Below are 20,660 nucleotides of genomic sequence, written 5' to 3'. Positions count from 1 at the left end.
ATAAAAATTTTATTGAAAAAAATAAATTAATTAATGCCATCTCACCTAGCCTGTGATTCTTTACTGCACCTTTCAGTATTTCTGGCAAGCAAAATCCTATATTAATCATATTAATAGCTTTAATTTAAATAAAAGAACTTTAATAGGAGATAATATCCCTAAACGGTTTTAACCAAAAACAGCTTAGTTATTGCATAATTCCATTGCCTGTACAGTCCTCAACACTTTCACTTCTAGTCTCAGTATATTCTGTGTTCATCTGAGTGTAAGAGAACTTTTCCATGAACTCACAAACAAATTTCAGTGCTCACAGGCGTTCCTAGACATAGACACATTGGCCCTGCATTACTTAGCAAGCTGTTAAATGCAAAGAGAGGTGCCATTTGCCATGTTTTGTCCCCAGAATTACAGCATTATTGCATGCCCCATATAATGTTTCACCCACTGCAAGCTATTAATTTTACATGTATACTGCTGCAAAATTTGTGTCCAGCACAAGGAGTGTTCATGGCAGTATGGGTTAAATCTTTGCACCTTGTACCACAGTGCAATTTGATAAATGAGGCCTGTGGCTCCATGTTAGTAACATACTACTAAACTGTCTGTAATCTCCTTTATACAATGTTGATAAACTCCGGTATATAGCCTTGATATTAATTATTGCCTCAGCTTTGTAATAATTTATCTATGAACACTAATTATATTGTTGGTTTATTACTTCGGTGGAAGCTATTAATGCTAATGGTGCCACTTGTGTTTATGCAAACCGTGCAGCTGATTCAGCAAACAGGTGTTTTACTCTGTTGCTTATGGTATCCCCCCTCCTCTAGTCATTACACTTCATCACCTTACATTGTGCATCGCCGCCTATTTATTTCTAATACAGGTGCTAAAATACAGTTCTAATCAACACATGGGTGTCTGGAGCATGTACTTCCTCTTGGGCACATCACAGTGGGCAACACATAAAAACAACCAAAATTAAAGACTTTTTTTTAACCAAGATAAGAGCAGTCTATGAATACAAATCTATGTATTGGTAGTGGGGCATTCAGCAGCCAATTTAAACCCAATTCCTTTCTAGTTTCATTTTGTGTGAGCAGCATCAGCATATAAAACATTGCACTTGCCAGATTATAGGGAGAGGTTGATATGATCAGGGCTAGAAGCCCTGAGAGCCTAAATATCATCAATGTGATTGAATTTTAAGCCTTGGAGCTAAATTATTAGATCAATCTGATATTATCCAGCATATCATGGAAAGATCCCCAAACTGGCAAATTTTACAGTGTACAGCCACCTTAAAGAACTTAAGTATTTCTGCTGCAGAAGTGTGACTGAGGAATGCTGGTGGTTGTGCTTTATGCAGTCACATAGACAGAGAATAATAAATATCTGGGGGGGGGGGTATAATATTTACTGTAGACGTTCTAGATGAAAAAAAACCTAAAAGTTCTCCAGTGGAAACCCTTCTCTTGGTAATCTTTCCAAACCTCTCCTGTTTGTTTACATATCTGTGTAATATGTAAGAGGAGGGAATCATATGTTTTTTAAAAGATTTGTCATTGAATAATTGCTTAATTTATGCTAACTCCTATTTAATCATTTGCTTTTAGTGGAGCCTTACAAATATATAGATATCTTGGTCCATCTTGCCTATATTTATGTAAAGCATATAAGATGCTAATGAGGGATGAAGGAGCTTTCATCTAGCTATTGATGACATATTTATTCTAGAAAGTGAGTGTTTAGCTGCCTGGCTTTGGCATCATCCCTAGCATGCAAACATCTCTTTAATTGATAACATGTCCAAAGTACAGGACAAAGTTCTTCTTTCCCTCTCTGTGTTGTTGTGGAGCTCCGATCGGAGGAACTGGAGAGTTTAGGGGCTGCATAAACCATGGCATCACAAGAAAAAAAGGAGGAGCCTGATGAGAGGAAGGGGGTAAGTAAGTGAAGGGTAACAGAAATAGTTTCCCATAAAGGAAAAAAAAACACATAGGCTACAAAGGGGATGAGAAAACATAAGGATGAGCACAATGTTGTGATGCCTTGCTCTAATATTGAGATAAAGTTCTCATGCCACATATATGGTCTGTTTATTTTAAGTAATGCAAGTTAAGGGGTTCAATTACAATTTATAAAACAAACAATAATTTGGCCTATAAAAGATTATGCTTGCTGATTACTGTTTTCTCATATCCAGCAGCCAGTCAGCTATTCAGGCACGTTCTAGTCATTTAGGCTTGGAAGCAAATACTTGTCGAATTGTTTGCTAGAAACATGTGGGGCGCTTCAGTTAAACTATCTGATTAAGTTCTAGTACTAGGACGTGATGGGTCATTATGATGTTTCATCACTGTCTCAGGAAAAACTGAGCTAATTGTTTCCCATTTGCTGCAGTGGACATGGCCATGAGTATCCCACAGGCAGTCCCTGATTATCATATATACACATGGGTATTTTGTCATTTCTATTTCGCTGCAAAGTCGCTGTGAGCAAAATGGCCTCATATAAACTTAATCTGTAGATAAAACAAAAAGTTTGGGGACCCTGGGGTTAATACTGTGAGAATGGCAGCAGGTTGGATTTCCCCATTGAAAGTCAACAGGTAAAATCTGAACCACAGTTACCTGGTGCCTAACTCTGCAAAGTTTGGGGACCCCGATGTTATTACTGTGAGAAAGGCAGCAGGTTGGATTTTCTCAAAGTCAATAGGTAAAATCTGATTGGTTGTTCACAGCTCCGCCCACTTTTGGGCATCCAACAATCATCATACTTTCATTCAGGCTGACCCCATGATTATGTGATTCAAGTTTGGGGAATGTAGCTGTAAGCTGTAAGACTGGCAGCAGTTTCAATTTCCCCATAAAAGTCAATGGGTGAAATTTGATTGGCTGTTGTTGGCTCCTCCAACTTTGGGGTCATCCAACAAATGTAGCTGTTTCATTCGGGGTGACCCCATGATTATGTTATTCAAGTTTGGGGGGTGTAGCTTCAAAGCTGTAAGTGTGGCAGCAGTTTGAAAATCTTCCCTGTCAAAGTCAATGGGGAAATTGGGGCGTTCGGAGCAGCGCCACAAAAAGACGGGGGGTGGGATCGCTTAGAAAAGCACAAGCAACCGGCTCCGCTATAGGACGAAGAAGTGTGGGGAGTTTGGGTGTTGTACCCCTAAAACTGTAGGAGGAGTAGCGTTTAGAAAATGGGGGGCGCTAAGAAGAAGAAGAAAAAGCGGAAGAATAAGCCAAAGTCGAAGAACAGTAGGTTGGGGTTTGGGGCAAGTGTTTTATTTATGTGTCAGGATTTTGTCTTTTCCATCGTTTACCTTGACTACTGAAACAAGCTTGTGTGGGGACCCTTCGCCCCCTTTGAAGCTCCATGGCTCCCCAGCATCAGTAGGCACAAAATGTTTAATTTATGGAAACAGATTGATGTGGCCCATTGTTGCTTCACATCAAATATTTGCTTCACATCTTGTGCAAGTATTTTTAACAAATGGTGCCAATTTGAGCAATGAATGTGTCTTTGCCGTACCACAAATGCAGTTACACTTTGTAAATGAGGCCACTTACATCTGATCTGATAATGTTTCCGCCATGCATGCCCTTTACAATACAGACTTGATCTTGAAAATGTCATATTCAAGCAGGAACACTGGGTCAGAATGCTAAAAGGACTGTACCAAGTGCCCAGGTCTCACAGGGGGGTCTGCACAGGTCTACTCATCAGGGAGCCCAAGGCATGTCCCCTCCCCGATTGCCTGCATTCTCCACCCCCATGCATGCAAGAGAACAGCACCTTGGCTTAGACTATGCGCACAACTTTGCACACCAAATCTCCCCACAGAGAGACATTAGCGTATCTGCAAGTGGGAATATTTGGTGCTCTAATCTTTTGGGAATGCAAGCAAAAGAGATACATTCCGAGCTCCCCCACAACCCTGTTGTACCCTAGGAACATGCCTCTGCTGCTCAGCCCCTAATTCCAGCCTACAAAGAATTTGTTCTGCATATACAGAAGAAAAATACCTGCTGTATATAGCAGTCATTGCGAAGGGCTGACCATAATGGGTGGAGAGATATAAATACAATGCAGAAGTTGAATAGGATATATCATCTGGAAATATTATCCAGAACATTTAGAAACACTGCATTGCCATAATCTATAGTGTCCTATTTACACAAATAATAGAACTGGTTTGCTTTTTTGCTACAATAAATGCTGTTTCATATGCTTATCAAATGACTAGCCCAAATGCTAGAGTGTAAGAGACATAATCATATGTTACATATTTTATACATGTTGGTAACTAAGCAAGCGAAATCATCTTCATGGCAGCAATCCTATTTGTATAATGTTTAGTTGTTTTTAAGGCACATACCAATCTAATCTGTATATTAATCAGAAACATTCCACACAATAGTGATGAGAGTGGTTTGGGGCAGGGAGGGGGGGTTAGGGCTAAGAAAATGTTGTACTGGGTGGATAGCAGGTCAAACTTTATGCAGAGTCCCTTCCTATTTGTTGATGTAATAGCACAGTTCATTCTCCTGTGAAGGCTTTAAGAGTCATTAAAGGGGAGTTGGGCAGGTCATAACACATTGGACTACTTTGGACTAGGTTGGGTGTGGGTTAGGAACCAGTGGGCTAGTCAACTTTTTTTATTTTTATAAGTAAGGTTTACACTGTACAAAACAGATAATGGTACAGTATTTCTATTACAAGAGTTCAATAATAATGAAGCAGTGATATTAGCATGCTCCCTACATACATATAAGACTATTATCATAATACATTATTTATATAGTACCAATGCATTTACACAACCTTTACTTTAAGAGCACACTGGCACTTCCAAGAAATATTTGATTTATTCCTGTGACCTCCTGCCTTGTGTGGCACCCACCTGTCTGGCTGCTGTGACTGCTTAACTTTTCGTAAGCTTTAAATGGTATCAGTACTGAGATTAACTGGCCCCCTGCATGTTTCACACCTCATATTGAGACTGCAAGTCCCTGCATTGTTCACACCTGTAAGACCACAGACAGACACAGACAGCATACCTCAGACAGACTGTAGGAGCAGTGCTGGCATTGTGTCACTGTACATAGTTGTACAAATGTGTGCCTTACTCTGCCTGCCCTATGCTGCCTGTGTGCGCCATACACTGCCTGCCTCATGCTGCCTGTGTGCCATACTCTGCCTGCCCTATGCTGCCTGTTTGTGCCATACTCTGCCTGCCCTATGCTGCCTGTGTGTGCCATAAGCTGCCTGCCCTATGCTGCCTGTGTGTGCCATACTCTGCCTGCCCTATGCTGCCTATATGTGCCATACTCTGCCTGCCCTATGCTGCCTGTGTGTGGCATACTCTGCCTGTCCTATACTGCCTGTGTGCGCCATACGCTGCCTGTGTGTGACATACTCTGCCTGCCCCATGCTGCATGTCTGTGCGCCATACTCTGCCTGCCCTATGCTGCCTGTCTGTGCCATACGCTGCCTGCCCTATGCAGCCTGTGTGTGCCATACTCTGCCTGCCCTATGCTGCCTGTGTGTGGCATACTCTGCCTGTCCTATGCTGCCTGTGTGTGCCATACGCTGCCTGTGTGTGACATACTCTGCCTGCCCCATGCTGCATGTCTGTGCGCCATACTCTGCCTGCCCTATGCTGCCTGTGTGTGCCATACGCTGCCTGCCCTATGCAGCCTGTGTGTGCCATACTCTGCCTGCCCTATGCTGCCTGTGTGCGCCATACACTGCCTGCCCTATGCACCCTGTGTGTGCCATAAGCTGCCTGCCCTATGCTGCCTGTGTGTGCCTAACTCTGCCTTCCCTATGCACCCTGTGTGTGCCATACTATGCCTGCCCTTTGCTGCCTATGGGAGGTCAAACTGGCAAGGGTTTGTTCTGAGAGTTTTTTAGCATTTGGAAATAGTTGTGAAGGGGTCCCTGAGGTGTGCAATTATGTGCTGGGGGGAGGCATATGGATTTAAGGGCATATCTTAAAGGGGTGGTTCCCTAATTTTTAGTATGTTATAAAAATGTTTCAATTAGTCTTTATTATTTTTTCACAGCTTTTAAATTGTTTGCCTCTTCTCTTAACTCTTGCAGCTTTCAAATAGGGGTCACTGACCCCTGAGCCAAAAAAAAACTATTGCTTTGTGAAGCTACACGGTTTTTATTGCTACTTTATATTACTTATTTTTCTATTCAAGTTCTCTCCTATTCATATATCAGTCTTTCATTCAAACCACACCCTGGTTGCTAAAGTAATTTGGATCCTAGCAACCAAACAGCTGCTGAAGCTCCAAGCTGGAAAGCTGCAGAACAAAAACTGATATAATTAAAAAAACTACAAATAATAAAAAATTAAGACCAATTACCAATTGTCTCAGAATATTAGTGGGTGCAGTTTAAACAATGGTGTAATCAAACTTGGCTTCCATTATCGGCCCTCCATCACGAAGGCCAGAAAAATTCCGTCCCTCAGTACCACAGAAGTTGGACAGCACTGGTATAAAGTATACAATATTCAGTAACTAATCTATCATTTGTATCTTTTGGTGTTACTAATCCTGGTCTGATCAGTCCTTTCTCACTTTACGTTTTTTATGGCATTTCCCAGAGGCTGACTGCAACACTGATTCTGGTGACACTTGTTGCAACTTTTGGGTCTTCATTTCAGTATGGATATAATGTGGCTTCCGTCAACTCTCCTTCTCCGGTGAGCATCACTTTCCAACACATTTATGAAAGAGTGAAATTAGCGCTTGCCACAGTGAAATTCCACCACCCTCTGTTCGTTCCTATGGGGTTTTCAGGCATATTTATTCTCACTTTTACCCATTAATAATGATATAAGATTTTCTTCTACAGAAAGCTTAAAGTAAAGAGAATAACAAATCATATTGGTTAAAACAGAAGATAAAACCTTGGGGCCATTAACTGAAAACATCCATGTTAATAATGGCCAACAAATGTATGGTTCTTATTTGCATTGATTTATAATTCTACACAGGAGTATAAATTCCATACCCCCTTTAGCCTACCCCTGTTTCTTCCCATGTTAAGCTGGAGCTTGCGTTCCAAATCAAGTGTGACAGACATTTTGAAATTTCTTCTCACATTGCCGCACACTGATTTTCTTGCAGTTTATGAAAGACTTCTACAACAGCACCAACATTGAACGCGTGGGCTCACCCTTGGAAGATGCCTTCCTAACTTTGTTATGGTCTCTTACTGTGTCTTTGTACCCACTGGGTGGGTTTTTTGGATCCTTACTGGTGGGTCCCCTGGTCAGCAAATTGGGCAGGTAAATACACGTGCCAGAAGATTCCATATACTGTAGATAAATGCGCAGGTTTAATTTATATATCACACAATCTTGAATCCTGCAAAGTAGCCAGTTATCACTTTTAATGGAAACCTCCTGTAATGCTGTAATAATGGTCAGAAATAATTTATTTGCTTTCATCGTTGCACAACTTAATCCCCATAACCATTCCCCTCCCTCCCTACATGCTCCCCAGTCTCTTCTTGGCTCCTTCTCCCCAGTGACTGAAGAGGAAGTCTCAAAACTGTTGGCTTCCTCTCACCTTACTACCTGCCCGCTTGATCCCATTCCTACCAAACTTCTATGTAATGCCAACCCCTGTCTTATCAAATCCTTAACTCATCTATTCAATCTCTCGCTCTCTACTGGAATCTTTCCCTCCCAACTGAAACATGCACTTGTAACCCCTATTCTGAAAAAACCCTCCCTTGATCCCTCCAATCCTACTAACCTCCGACCTATCTCTCTGCTCCCATTCATCTCCAAACTGCTTGAGCGCCTAGTATACAACCGACTGACGCTATTCCTCTCTGACAATAACCTCCTGGATCCCCTACAATCTGGTTTTAGACAACAACACTCCACCGAAACTGCTCTAACCCGACTAACAAATGACCTCCTTTCGCTAAAGTCAAAAAACACTACTCACTACTAATACTTCTCGATCTCTCTGCTGCTTTTGACACTGTGGATCACCCTCTTCTCCTCCAGACTCTCCGCTCTCTTGGCCTTCGTGACACTGCCATATCCTGGTTTTCATCTTATCTCTCAGATCGATCCTTCAGTGTCTCTTACAATGGGGAATCATCTTCTCCCCTGCCTCTTTCTGTTGGGGTTCCTCAAGGCTCTGTCCTGGGCCCCTTACTATTTTCTCTCTATACCTCCTCACTTGGCAAACTAATAAATTCTTTTGGCTTTCAGTACCACCTCTATGCTGACGATACTCAGATCTATCTCTCCTCTCCTGATCTCAACCCAAAGCTTGTAACTCGCGTCTCTTCCTGCCTGTCCGCTATCTCCACTTGGATGTCCCAACGTTACCTTAAATTAAACTTCTCTAAAACTGAACTGGTTCTCTTTCCCCCATCCAACGCCCACACTGTTCCCGAGGTATCTATAACAGTTAACACCCCATCTTCCCAGGCCCGGTGCCTTGGGGTTATCCTTGATTCTGCCCTGTCCTTCACTCCTCATATCCAATCACTTATCAAATCATGTCACTTTCACCTAAGAAATATCTCCAAAATCCGATCATTTATCACCCAAGACGCTGCCAAAATTCTTATTCACTCTCTTATAATATCTCGCCTGGACTACTGTAACTCCCTATTAATTGGCCTTCCCCTCCAAAGACTGTCCCCTCTCCAGTCCATAATGAATACTGCTGCCAGGCTCATACACCTCTCCAACCGCTCCTCCTCTGCCATGCCACTCTGCCAATCCCTGCACTGGCTTCCCCTACCATCCAGGATAAAATTCAAACTAATGACTCTCACATTCAAAGCAGTTCATAACTCTGCCCCACCCTACATCTCTGTACTTATCTCTAGGTACCATCCAACCCGCTTGTTACGCTCCTCTACTGACCTGCTCCTCAACTCTTCTCTGGAATTCACTCCCACAAACTGTCAGACTTTCTCCCAATCTCTCTGCCTTCAAGAGATCTCTAAAAACACATTTATTCAGAGAAGCTTACCCTAATCTAGTTTAGCAATACCCTGTGCCACACTTCTCACAACTCTGGTCATGCCCATTCCCACACCTTGTGTCTCAACCCTTTCTCCTTGTAGAATGTAAGCTCTTTTGGGCAGAGCCCTCTTCGCCTCTTGTATCGGTTATTGATTGCTTTATATGTTACTCTGTATGTCCAATGTATGTAACCCACTTATTGTACAGCGCTGCGGAATATGTTGGCGCTTTATAAATAAATGTTAATGTAATGTAAATGTAATCAAAGCAAATGACTTTGTTGTACTGTGCGTATTTTCTGAGACTCTTTTCGTATATTTCTGCGACTTTTTCGTACTTTGCGACAAAATTTGTGCGACAAAACCATATTTTCGTGCCGAGTACGAAAGTTTCGGATTCATTCAAGCTTTGGTATTGTGACTTTCCTTGGGCCAGGTTGGAGCTGCAGAGTGCCATTGAGTCCTATGGGAGGCTTCCAAAATCATGCACAGAAGGATCAAAGTCAGAAAGGTTTTCCTGCCGTTCACAATCATTCAGATACGAAAATTTTGTGACTTTCGGATCGCCAATACAATATTATCATGACTAATACGATTTTTTCGTAAGCATTTTCGTGATATTCGCGATCATCAGAAATTATTGTATCTAATCCGAATTTTACCCATTTCGGTATTCAAACTCGTACTTTGATAAATGTGCCCCATATAGTACCTATTCTATTCACACATTTAGACTTACATAGCATGGTTAAAATGTGGAGGACAGAATGGCTTCAATAGCCATGGGTAGCATGAGTTGAACACCATCCTCATCATTACTACTAATTAGTTAATATTAAGTGCTGAGTCCAACAGATCTTCTAAGTCATTGATACTATGTGACTGAGCAGTAGCCTTTTAAAGACTACTGCTTTGTAATTTAAGGTTGTTGTTAAACAAGGACCTCAGCCAATAAAATAATTGAAATTCTATTTATAATGTTGCATGTATGATACATATAAAATACATCTCCGTGTCTCTAGGAAAGGTACGTTGCTGTTCAACAATATCTTTTCCATCATCCCAGCCATACTAATGGGAACCAGTGTAGTGGCCAAAACATTTGAAGTAATCATAGCCTCGCGATTGTTTGTAGGAGTTTGTGCAGGTAAGCCATTGCTTACAGTAAAATGCCCATAAAATATCTATTTTACCTTTCATAAAACTGGAGTATTTTATATGCAACAGGTCTCTCCTCCAATGTTGTTCCAATGTACGTGGGTGAAATGTCTCCAAAAAATCTTCGAGGAGCTATAGGAATAATGCCCCAGTTGATGATAACAGTCGGCATCTTAATGGCACAGATTTTTGGAATCAGATACATTCTTGGAAATACAGAAGGTGAGATACTGGGGAAAACTATTTGTGCACTGTATATGTGAATGTATTTCCACGTTTGAATACTGCATTACCTCAAGGATCATTGTACCAAGGGCAGATTTACCCTTTTCTCATTCATTTTTTCTCCATGTTTTTTAGTGCCTGGATCCACTTAATTTGGCCATAGTTATCTCAAAACCAATGATGAAATTTAAAAAAAAATACTTAAAATAAATTACTTAAAATAAATATGCCAAATTTTATAGAAATAATCTTCAATACTGAAATTATTTATTTTAGTGTATGATAAAAAAAAAGCTGTGGGGGAAAAAAACAACACTATTTGTAGTTAAACTGATATTTGGAAATCTGGCCACAGGTGCACACCAACCAGTCCATGGAAAAATCATACTAAAAGTTACATTAAAGATGAACTGCCCCTTTAACGTTTATTGGAAAGGTTCTTAGATTTACATTTTATTTCATTATGCAGTGACATATCTTGGGTAAAAATTTCCTTTAATTTATATTTAAATAACTAACAGAAAGAATGGTAGTTAGACTGCCAGGATGTACAATGTGGCATGCTTGTATTTGCGGCATTCCCCTGTATTGCAGGATGCAAAGTAGAGCTTTTACTTCACCTTGCATTTACACAAATCTCTCGCTGAAATAATAATATACATTTACAACTTTAAACTTTAAAGGGTCAGAGACTTACTGGTGACTAGCCCTTTATTTCTTTCCATTTGTAAATGCCCTACCCCCCAACACACACACACATAAATGGCAGATTAATATTGTCATTGTTTACCAAACTGTCTGATAACACACTAGACATGTGCCCATCTTTAGTTGGTATACCCTTTGCAGTGCAGAAGACAATAATATATTTTCAAACGCACACGATTGGAGAGATCAAACCCTCTATGTAAAAAGCGGTAAAAGTGCCGGGTGCTGATCCAAAAACCTCTCTCCTCAGACTGGTCAAGTATTAGTGGGCTTGACAAAAGGCCCAGGAGGGGCCCAAAACGTCGCCCTCTGTACATGTGTATATGGGTTAAATAAACAAACCTTTGCACTTCTGCAAATTGCCAATGTACTACTGGATTTATTTTGCAATTATATATTTTCAGAGAACCTATTGCATATCTGCCCTTTAATCCTAAACTGCATTACAGGTTGGCCAATATTACTGGCTCTCACTGGAATCCCTGCTGTACTGGAGCTTGCCTTCCTGCCTTTCTTCCCAGAGAGTCCAAGATATACACTGCTACACAAGGGCAATGAGGACAAAGCAAAGAAAGGTAGCTTTGAGGCTTTTGACACCTGAGGAGTTTTAATGCTGATAGACATCTGCATCCTAATGAGTTTATGCTAATACAATATTTCTCATAAACCTTGCTGGGAGACAGGTTCAGGAATTGGATCACAATGGTTTGTATCATCAGAATCAGCATGACAAACTGGTGGATTGTGGGCACAGTCTTAATAAAACACTCACACACGGAATAACACAGAGAAGAAACAAGGATCTACAGACTATATAGACCAGTGTTGTCCAACCTGTAATGGGCCAATTATATTGCATATAGCATGCTAGAGGGCTGGAATAAATTAAAATGATGATGTCATATAGCAAAGTCTGTGGAGCCTCTGAACAAATTGGGGGCCTTAAAAATCCTATGGAGGGCAATATTTGGCCTGAGGCCTCAAGTTGGACAGCCCTGGTATAGACTATAGGGTCACAAAAGCATAAATGCAAGTTAATGCCATAGTCTTTCTGCTACGCTCATCACGCATGGTAACCTAGTAGGCTTTCGAAGAAAAATTATATATATCAAATATATTTAACTTTTATAAAGCAAATTGTGCTCTCACCCCCTTTTTATGAAGCTCTTCAGCGTCTAAGAGGATGGGAAGATGTGGATAGTGAGATAAAGGAGATGTATCAGGAAGACCAATCAGAAAAGGCTGAAGGACAGTTATCAGTCAGAAACCTTTGTACTTTCCGCCCCCTGCGATGGCAGCTAATCTCCATTATTGTCATGAACATGGGACAACAGCTTTCAGGGATAAATGCGGTGAGCCATGCTGACATATGAAAAATTAAGCTTTTGGACCTCTACATGTTATTGTGTTATTGTGACCTCCTTCCTGTCACGTATGCAGGTGTGTATGTGTGTCAACCTGCATGCACTGAGCTGGGGCTGGAGCTGGGCCTCCGACACATTCAAGAGCCCTAGCCAAACAAAAAAGATGTGACAGTCCTGAAGCTCCAGTTTGGGGGCAGATCATTGTAATTTTACTAGGCTGATGTGCTTCTGGGTTTTATATTATTCTAAGAAATAATGATCACTTGTACTTATTCCTCTGTTTTTTGTAGGTGTATTATTATGCAGACAGTATATATAAATCAGCGGGGGTTAAAGAGGAAACCATACAGTATGTTACAGTGGCAACAGGATCTGTCAATGTACTCATGACTCTGGCTGCAGTAAGTTATGTCTGTATGATATTTAAAATAATTTCCTTCATGATTAATATTATTAAAAACCTGATCTCTGGCTGCTTAAATCAATTTATCCTTTTAAAAAACTCCTTAGAAATAAGATAATAAATAATAGTTCATAACAGCTACATCTGGGATATAAATCTGATTTCCCACTATTTGCCATTATATCATTATATTCAATAGTCTCTCTCCATGTGGTTTTGCCCTGGCTGGAGTTGTAGTGTAGCAGGCAGCTGGGCTTGCAAATTAGTTTTGCAGTCAGATAATAAGATTTTTAATTAAAACATATCCTGCCCCCAAGGCTTGCTTCCCTAACACTACAGTCAATTATTTTTCTTAAAAAAGAAAGATAAAACGTTCAAATTTGACTGATTATGATTATGGTTAATATGGTTTGTGTCCTTGGGGTGGCCCCAGATTGGGTGAGATATCTGTTAACCTCCATAATCTTTTCTCATTCATTATAATGACAAATGCCTGAACTCACAAAGCACTCACCGGTCAGCTGATTGTTGCTGAAAAATATGGATGTCAATAGTTTCTAGTGACAATGGCTTGCACCATGCAGCTTTAGGCAATCTTTATTTCAGGGGAACACATATAAGCATTTTCTGTCCTTCCAGTGGTGCAACTAAGCATCCAAAATCACTGTGCCACTTAAAAAGCAGGGTAATAAATGAGGGTAGCGTCTCCTGAAATGATCATAGCATCCCTCTGAATGAAAAGAAACATACATAAATGGGCAAATGTCTCAGCTTCTTGAAAACACACCTGTTTATACTGGGTGTAATAAGTGCAGATATTTCCATGAACGCAAAATTTCCAGACATCTGACATTTTCTAGCTCTATAAATCCCTGCCTTATTCAAATAAATGCATATATTCCTCTCTGTTTTACTTAAACTTAATAGGGCAAATTCACTAACCTTTGTTGATTAAAGTACTGTATCTGATTTGTAGTGCTTTCATTTTTATTTAATATTCTTGTTTGTTTGGATTCAGGTTTTTATTGTTGATTCTTGGGGGAGACGAGTGCTGCTGCTTTCAGGTTTTGGGACTTGTTGCATCTCTTGTGTTGTGCTAACCATTGCTCTTGTGTATCAGGTGGGGACATTTCTTTATTATAGTAACACTACAGTGCAGTTAGAGTACAAACATAGATGTGAATTACATGAGAATTAAAGCTTGTTTGAATAGTTATGTACCATTTAATTTTATTAAATCTTATGTAGGAAACTGAGTACAGGTATGGAATCCTTTATCTGAAAATCTGTTATCCAGAAAGCTCCTAATTACAGGAAGACCATCTCCCATAGACTGCATTTTAATCTAATAACTCATATTTTTGTATTAAGTATTTTTTGTCATAAACCCATTCACTTGGCCTTATGTAAAAATAGGTGCACTGCTGAACTGCCAACAACAAATATGTAATGGTGAAAGTTGATGTTTCGGTCCTACACAGAGGACCTGTTCAAAACATCTGTCTGTATAGGACCAAAACGTCGACTTATACAATTACATTTTTGCACATATCATAAGTCCCATGAGTGCTCTGTGTTCTACATGCTGATATTATTTTTTGTGGCAGCAATTGGGCCTTTCAAACTCTCTCTCTCTCTCTCTCTGAGTCTGGGGCTATTCAGCTGGGGTTTCGCAGGTATGACATCAAGGAATCTTTAATATCTTATGCGTGTGCATGTGTAAAGCATTCAGACCCTTTCTCTCATTTTACTGCAACACTGAAATTGTTAAACTTTCTAATCCCCCTCACTGTATATTTTGAATGTTTCAACCTGTTTCAAACTGCTAAAAACTTCAAACTTGGCTGATTTCCACCTTTTGACAGGACAATGATCCCAAAAACAAAGCAAAAGTAACACTGGAGCAACTTAGGGCTAAAAACCTGAATGTCTTACTATACCCAAGTCATAACTGTAATTTCAGTCCATTTGCTAATCTGTAAGACTGTTACACACAAGCACCATCTAACTAACCTGAACAGCCTGGAGCCAAATGGGCCACATCATGGAGATCTGAGAATGATTCATGAACAATCATCTGTTTTCCCTAATGTCATCTTGAAAAAATAATTTGGATATTTACATACAATATCATAGAAAGCAAAAATTCAGTGTAGTAGTTGCCATTTAGTCTAGTGAAGGATATTAATACTTTTGTGAGTCACTTTATGTGTAGATAAAATGAAATAGATACATAAATAGTTTATAATCGCAAAACTTATGCAAGTTCTTTAAAATGCTTATATATAACATCTTTCCTTAGACAACAGTGTCATGGATGCCATATCTCAGCATTGCCTGTATCATTATCTACGTTATTGGCCATGCCATTGGTCCAAGTAAGTGCCATCCTTACCATACATTTGTTTTTCTCCCTACAAGAAGTTATCATTCAAAACATTTCCACAGCCTTCCATAGAGACTCAAGTAGCAGCACCCCTTTTAGATATAAATGGTTGGGCAGTACTATAGCTAACAGAATAGTTGCAACCTGACATAACATGTGTGCAGTTATACACAAATATGCAGCTGTCGATTATTTTATCTTGACATTTAATATACTATCATTACATTATCCATTTTTCGTATCCAGGTCCTATCCCCTATGTGATTACCACTGAGATGTTCCGTCAGGCTTCCCGCCCTGCAGCTTTTATGATTGCAGGGAGTGTTCATTGGCTGTCTAACTTCATTATTGGGCTCATCTTTGAATTCCTTATGGTATGTTTATGCTCCTCAACCTGAATACCTTTTATTACAAATTTATAACTCAAAAATTATAAAAATAAACAGCATAAATAGCTCTCGCAATACCTGTCCCCTTTACTCCCCATCTACCTCTCAACCAAGGCTAATTGCCCTCATGGGCTCTCTATATCTCCCCACCCTTTTTATCTTTCCATCCTTTCTACAGTGTTTATCTCTTTTGTGACACTATCCATCTTTGTTTTGTGCCCCGAATCTGCCCACTTCTTTTCTTTTTGCTCTTCTCTTGAAGCTATTTCTACCCATTTCCCTCTTACCCTTTCATTTTCTCATCATCATCTGTGTCCCCCTTGCTTCTCTTTTTCTTTCTGTCTGTTTATAGGTAGTATATTCCTCCTATTTCAAACATATTCAACAACTTATTTGTTTTTCTGCTATTTCAGTTTTTCCATCCCCCCTTTCTGTCACTTTATAACACTCATAAAAGAAGGGGTGCACTCCCATAGTGTAAAATTGTACCAGCATGTTTATTCAAATAGAAGTATTGCACTTACAATGTAGCAGGAAATCATTACTCATCAGAAAAGTACTTTGTTAGGTTCCCAATGCATTTAGTCAGTGTCCTGACTTTCTCAAGGGCTGTAGACAGTATATACTTTTTAGATTTTTGCTCATCTGATATATAAAGTTGCTATGGGATATAATAGTACATAACCCAAATGCTAATTTCACTGTTTTCTGACAGAATGGATTGGGTGCCTATTGTTTCATCCTATTTGCTGCAATCTGCTTGGCTACATTTATTTTCATTTACATTGTGGTTCCTGAAACCAAAGGCAAGACATTCCTTGAGGTCAGTCAGCTTATGGCTAAAAGAAATGGACTGGAGGAAACAGTGGACTCAAAAGAATTTCAAGATCTAAACCCACCATCCAATGAGATCCAACAGGAAGAAAAGAATACAGTAATCCTAACACCATTATGATTAGGCATCTTATTCTCTCTTATAAAAGCCTTTATCATATAAAACATTTTGACCAAGGATATTTCCTGCCAAGGTGACTGTGCTAGTTCTAGTGGGAGAAATATTATGTTTGTTGGACAACAAATAGTCACACAGCAGAAGCACATCATTTTCCAATTCTTCTCATTAAACTTTTGCTTTGGGTAAGATCATACTTAAAGTTAAAATAAATAAAAGGTGCAGGCTCTTGTAGTCTAATGGTATAGAGATGATCATTTTCTTGAAAAGAAAAACATCAAAAACATGAAAGTTCTACGGATGATCTCTTTTTTCAGATGCTAAATGTGGCCATACACTGTGTTATCTGCTTATTTGGTGAGGTCGGCAAACAAGCGGATCGTCTCCCGATATGCCCACCTAGGGCCAAACAATCAAATTAAAATGGTGGGTATATGGGCACAAGAGGACCGCATCATATGCACCAGATGAATTAATTAATTTTAGGCCCGATATCAATCGGTAGGCCCATCGTGGGTGCCGATACAAGGGCAGATAAGCTGACGAATTGGTCTGAAGGACCAGAATCGGCAGCTGAAATTTGCCAGTGTTATGGCCACCTTAAAGGGAATTCGTGTTTGTGCAATTTTCGTGTTTTCTTTCTACCATGGCTAAACTAACTTTATAAAAAAGCATGAATGTCTACTCTGTTATCAACTCCATAATTGCAAACCCATGCTGCTTAGATCTTTTAATTGTTTTTCTGCTGGAGAAGCCTGGAGAAAATGTATGCCCAGATCCATACCTAAAGCAGCTTCTTACTATACCTTTCCCTCAAAGTCACAGGTCTTCAGACTTTGTGGTTTGACCCATTTTTGTGACTTTTTCCAGTTTCACTGTTCACCTATTAACAGTACTGACAGTACATAATTATTGGTAGTCTACACAGTGGCTTTATTCTGTACACAGTATTGACTGTGCTTTTGCTTCTATAAAAAGTCTGACTGTTCATGGGCCTGTAGCTACTGACAGTCTAACTGCGCCTAATTTCTATGTGTGCCATGATTCTCTGTCACTAGGCCTCCAGGTATTACCTATTCTGCCCCCAAGTATCTAGCTATCTTAAGCTTTACTGTGCAGGTCTGTAAACATGCAGGCAAACAGTACTTTCACTGTGTATGAGCATCTGGCTGTTAGATTTGCACAAAGCTTTCCGCAGTCTTGTCTACTAAGTGTTCTCCAGTTTACTGCACTCTGATTGTGTATGGGTCTCCCTCTAATAGAAATCTTTTTGACTTAGAATGAGCCTTCACATATTACCAGTGTGACTGTTTATTAATAATTTTTATTAACATTCATAAAAATATGAATAAGAATATGCACCCTGCTAATATTATTCTTCCAACCCTAGATGCAGTACTATGCAATATTGTTAGCATTTCTAACAGATCGGCATGAACTTTGTGACATGGTGGTCTGCACACATTTTTCAAACTTTCCAAACCTTGCCCACTTCTATTCACCAGTTATATTTATAATGAATGTTGCAGCCACTAGATGGCAGACTGCATATTAAATGAAGGTGATATCAAAAATAATGGAAGGGAAGGATTCTTGAGGGCTGCAGAATACTGGCTTTATATGTCACCTTTTCTGATACAAAATCTGCAAAAAGGCAAGCTGGCCATTTAGGGTCCAGGCGTTTGTTGCCTGCTTAGGTTAGCCTTTTGGGTGTCCTATAAAATGCCTCAAAATACCTTTTTCATGAAACAAAACATTGGAATTCCAGTATTCCTGCTGACAGCAATGCTTTATCACACCAGTAAAAAAATAAAAAGGGAGGCCTAAGCCAAATGTGTATCTTGGGTTGTCATCTTTCTGATATTTTATTGTTGATTTTTTGGGTAGAAAACAGCCAATACACTATACCCTCCTTATAGGATTGGCAAAGGGATGTTTGTCCAAACACCACCAGTACAAAGAGCCTTTATTCCAGTGACCAATCAGATGACTTACAAGGCAAGCTAAGAAAAGGTTGTGGGTGTTTTTCTATTTTACGTTGGGCCTTAAAATATATTTGTACCACATGTGCTAGTGGTTTTTCTTGCCGTTGGTGCATTTTAACTGCAGAGAGTATTATGGGGGTTATTACTGAGACTTTAATAAATTGTGTCTACGTCATCCACAGGCCCTTATTGTTTTTTAATGGTTTTGAAGCATTTCCTGTAGCATAATTCTGCTGCAGAACATTGCATTCTGTATGTCATTATACTACCAACTGTAAGCAACTTTTACGTTTTCATATTCATTATTATGTATGTTAAAGAGGGTCAAACTACATTAGCAACCATAAAATTATTTTATTTTATGACTATGTGCTTTCACAGTACAAGAGTCCATGCCTAAAATATGAACATGATTATTACAAATGTGAACATGATATTTATAATAAAACAAGAAAGTTAAAGCAAAAGTACTCATCACATAAAATAGGGATTTGGATCACTGTATGTTAAAGAGGGTCAAACTACATTAGCAACCATAAAATTATTTTATTTTATGATAATGTGCTTTCACAGTACAAGAGTCCATGCCTAAAAATATGAACATGATTATTACAGATGTGAACATGATATTTAAAACAAAACAAAAGTACTTGGATCACTAACAGCTGTTATCAGGCTCCAGAATAACACCCCCAGAAATTGCCATTGGTGTCTCTCCCCAAGCTAGCACATTCCCCCTAGCAACTGGCATATTACATTGACTCAATGACTTGATATGTTCAGGTTCAAGCAGATAGTTCCAGAGATGAAGTTGACTAATCCATCCAACATAGGCACTAGAAAAAATTCCCAAGGGATCATCAGGGTCTTTTCCTAATAAAACCATACCTTTGTCTTGGATCTCATAACCATGGTGAAGAGTCTTCTCCTTGCCCGGCAACCCACTTACCCAGAGTTTTGCAGCTCCACTTGGTGAGTCCCAGCTTACACAGTAATGAACCCAATCTTCTGATGTGTGGTGTATGTTGAAGCTAATAAACTTCCCTCCTATCCACAAGCCTATATCATAACCTACACTTAGAACAAGTTCCTTATCTTCGCTGCTTGTAGAGTAGGCGAATACAGTCTGAGAGCCTCTGTTCCTGGTCCTCACCCAAACACAGATTGAGAACTGAGTCATCTTCAAGGACCCTGCAGGTCGTACTTCTACACGGGCACCTGGGTGATCCTCAGAAAAGTAAAAGGAGGGATAGGATACAGAACCTGCAGGAGGTTTGCAAATGACATATATGTATAAGTCAAGGTAAGGAACACATTTTATCAAAAACTGTATGAGGAAAACAAAAGGGAAAGAGCTGATGCACTAAATAACAATCAAATAGTTAAATAGTAACTATCTAGTGGATTTGGTCACTTATAGACACAAGTATAGTAAGCATGTGGCAAGATGGCGACATTTCTCATAGCATTAAATATACTTTTCACTCCAGTTTTTGCTCCCCACACATAATTTCTATATCACTTGCCAGCACAGCTCACCCAGCAGTTAGACACACTGCTTTAAGCAGATGTTATGAAAATGACCACTTACCCATTCTTAATGTTGCATGCTACACAGGACTGTATATTCAGTATAGGCACACAAGGTCCCTTGCTAAGACAGTAGCTTTAGGTGGGCCTTGAGAGACTATATATTTAAAAAAAAACATTTTTCACAGACCACCAGAGAACACTTGCACTTGGCAGATTTAAGGGTGGTCGTGATTGGTGTATAGGCAGATTGTACTTCACATGGGCTGGTTAGCAATTGGAGGGTTATGTCAGTAGCCTGGTACCTAGGGCAAGATCCAAACACAGATCTGAACAATAGACAAGCTCCAAATAGATGTGACTGTGCCCTATCCCTGTCATGCATCATGGTTTCATCACCTCAACTATGGATGCAGTGGGGTAATAATATACAGTACTTAAGAAGAAGAAAAAGGTATAAACACTGGGGGGGGGGGTGCCATGTTGTTAGGCCACCGCCAGTGATTCCAGTTGCTTACTGGTCCATTGTACTTTTCCTGTGG

The 20,660-nt window shown here is 39.7% G+C and overlaps 2 protein-coding genes across 2 annotated transcripts in view; one reads left to right on the top strand and one right to left on the bottom strand.

Annotated features, from left to right (window-relative positions):
• Nucleotides 1–1,858: 1,858 nt before the first annotated feature.
• slc2a5 (solute carrier family 2 member 5) lies at nt 1,859–16,650 on the top strand. The gene is made up of 12 exons (NM_001008186.1): nt 1,859–1,945; nt 6,623–6,721; nt 7,149–7,309; nt 10,041–10,165; nt 10,246–10,398; nt 11,559–11,684; nt 12,274–12,461; nt 12,764–12,874; nt 13,895–13,996; nt 15,179–15,254; nt 15,509–15,636; nt 16,367–16,650. Exons 1-12 carry the CDS (start codon nt 1,901–1,903, stop codon nt 16,604–16,606), a joined length of 1,554 nt encoding a protein of 517 aa, NP_001008187.1. The 5' UTR covers nt 1,859–1,900; the 3' UTR covers nt 16,607–16,650.
• A 2,277-nt stretch (nt 16,651–18,927) lies between these two features.
• ca6 (carbonic anhydrase 6) overlaps nt 18,928–20,660 on the bottom strand; it is a 61,294-nt gene continuing 59,561 nt past the window's right edge. The window contains 1 exon segment of the mRNA NM_001079014.1: nt 18,928–19,851. The gene's annotated coding sequence lies outside the window, so the exon portion shown is untranslated.

The sequence above is a fragment of the Xenopus tropicalis genome, chromosome 7 (assembly GCF_000004195.4).
Source record: "Xenopus tropicalis strain Nigerian chromosome 7, UCB_Xtro_10.0, whole genome shotgun sequence".
Taxonomy (NCBI): Eukaryota; Metazoa; Chordata; class Amphibia; order Anura; family Pipidae; genus Xenopus; species Xenopus tropicalis.
This window is presented reverse-complemented; position numbering and strand designations above follow the sequence as displayed.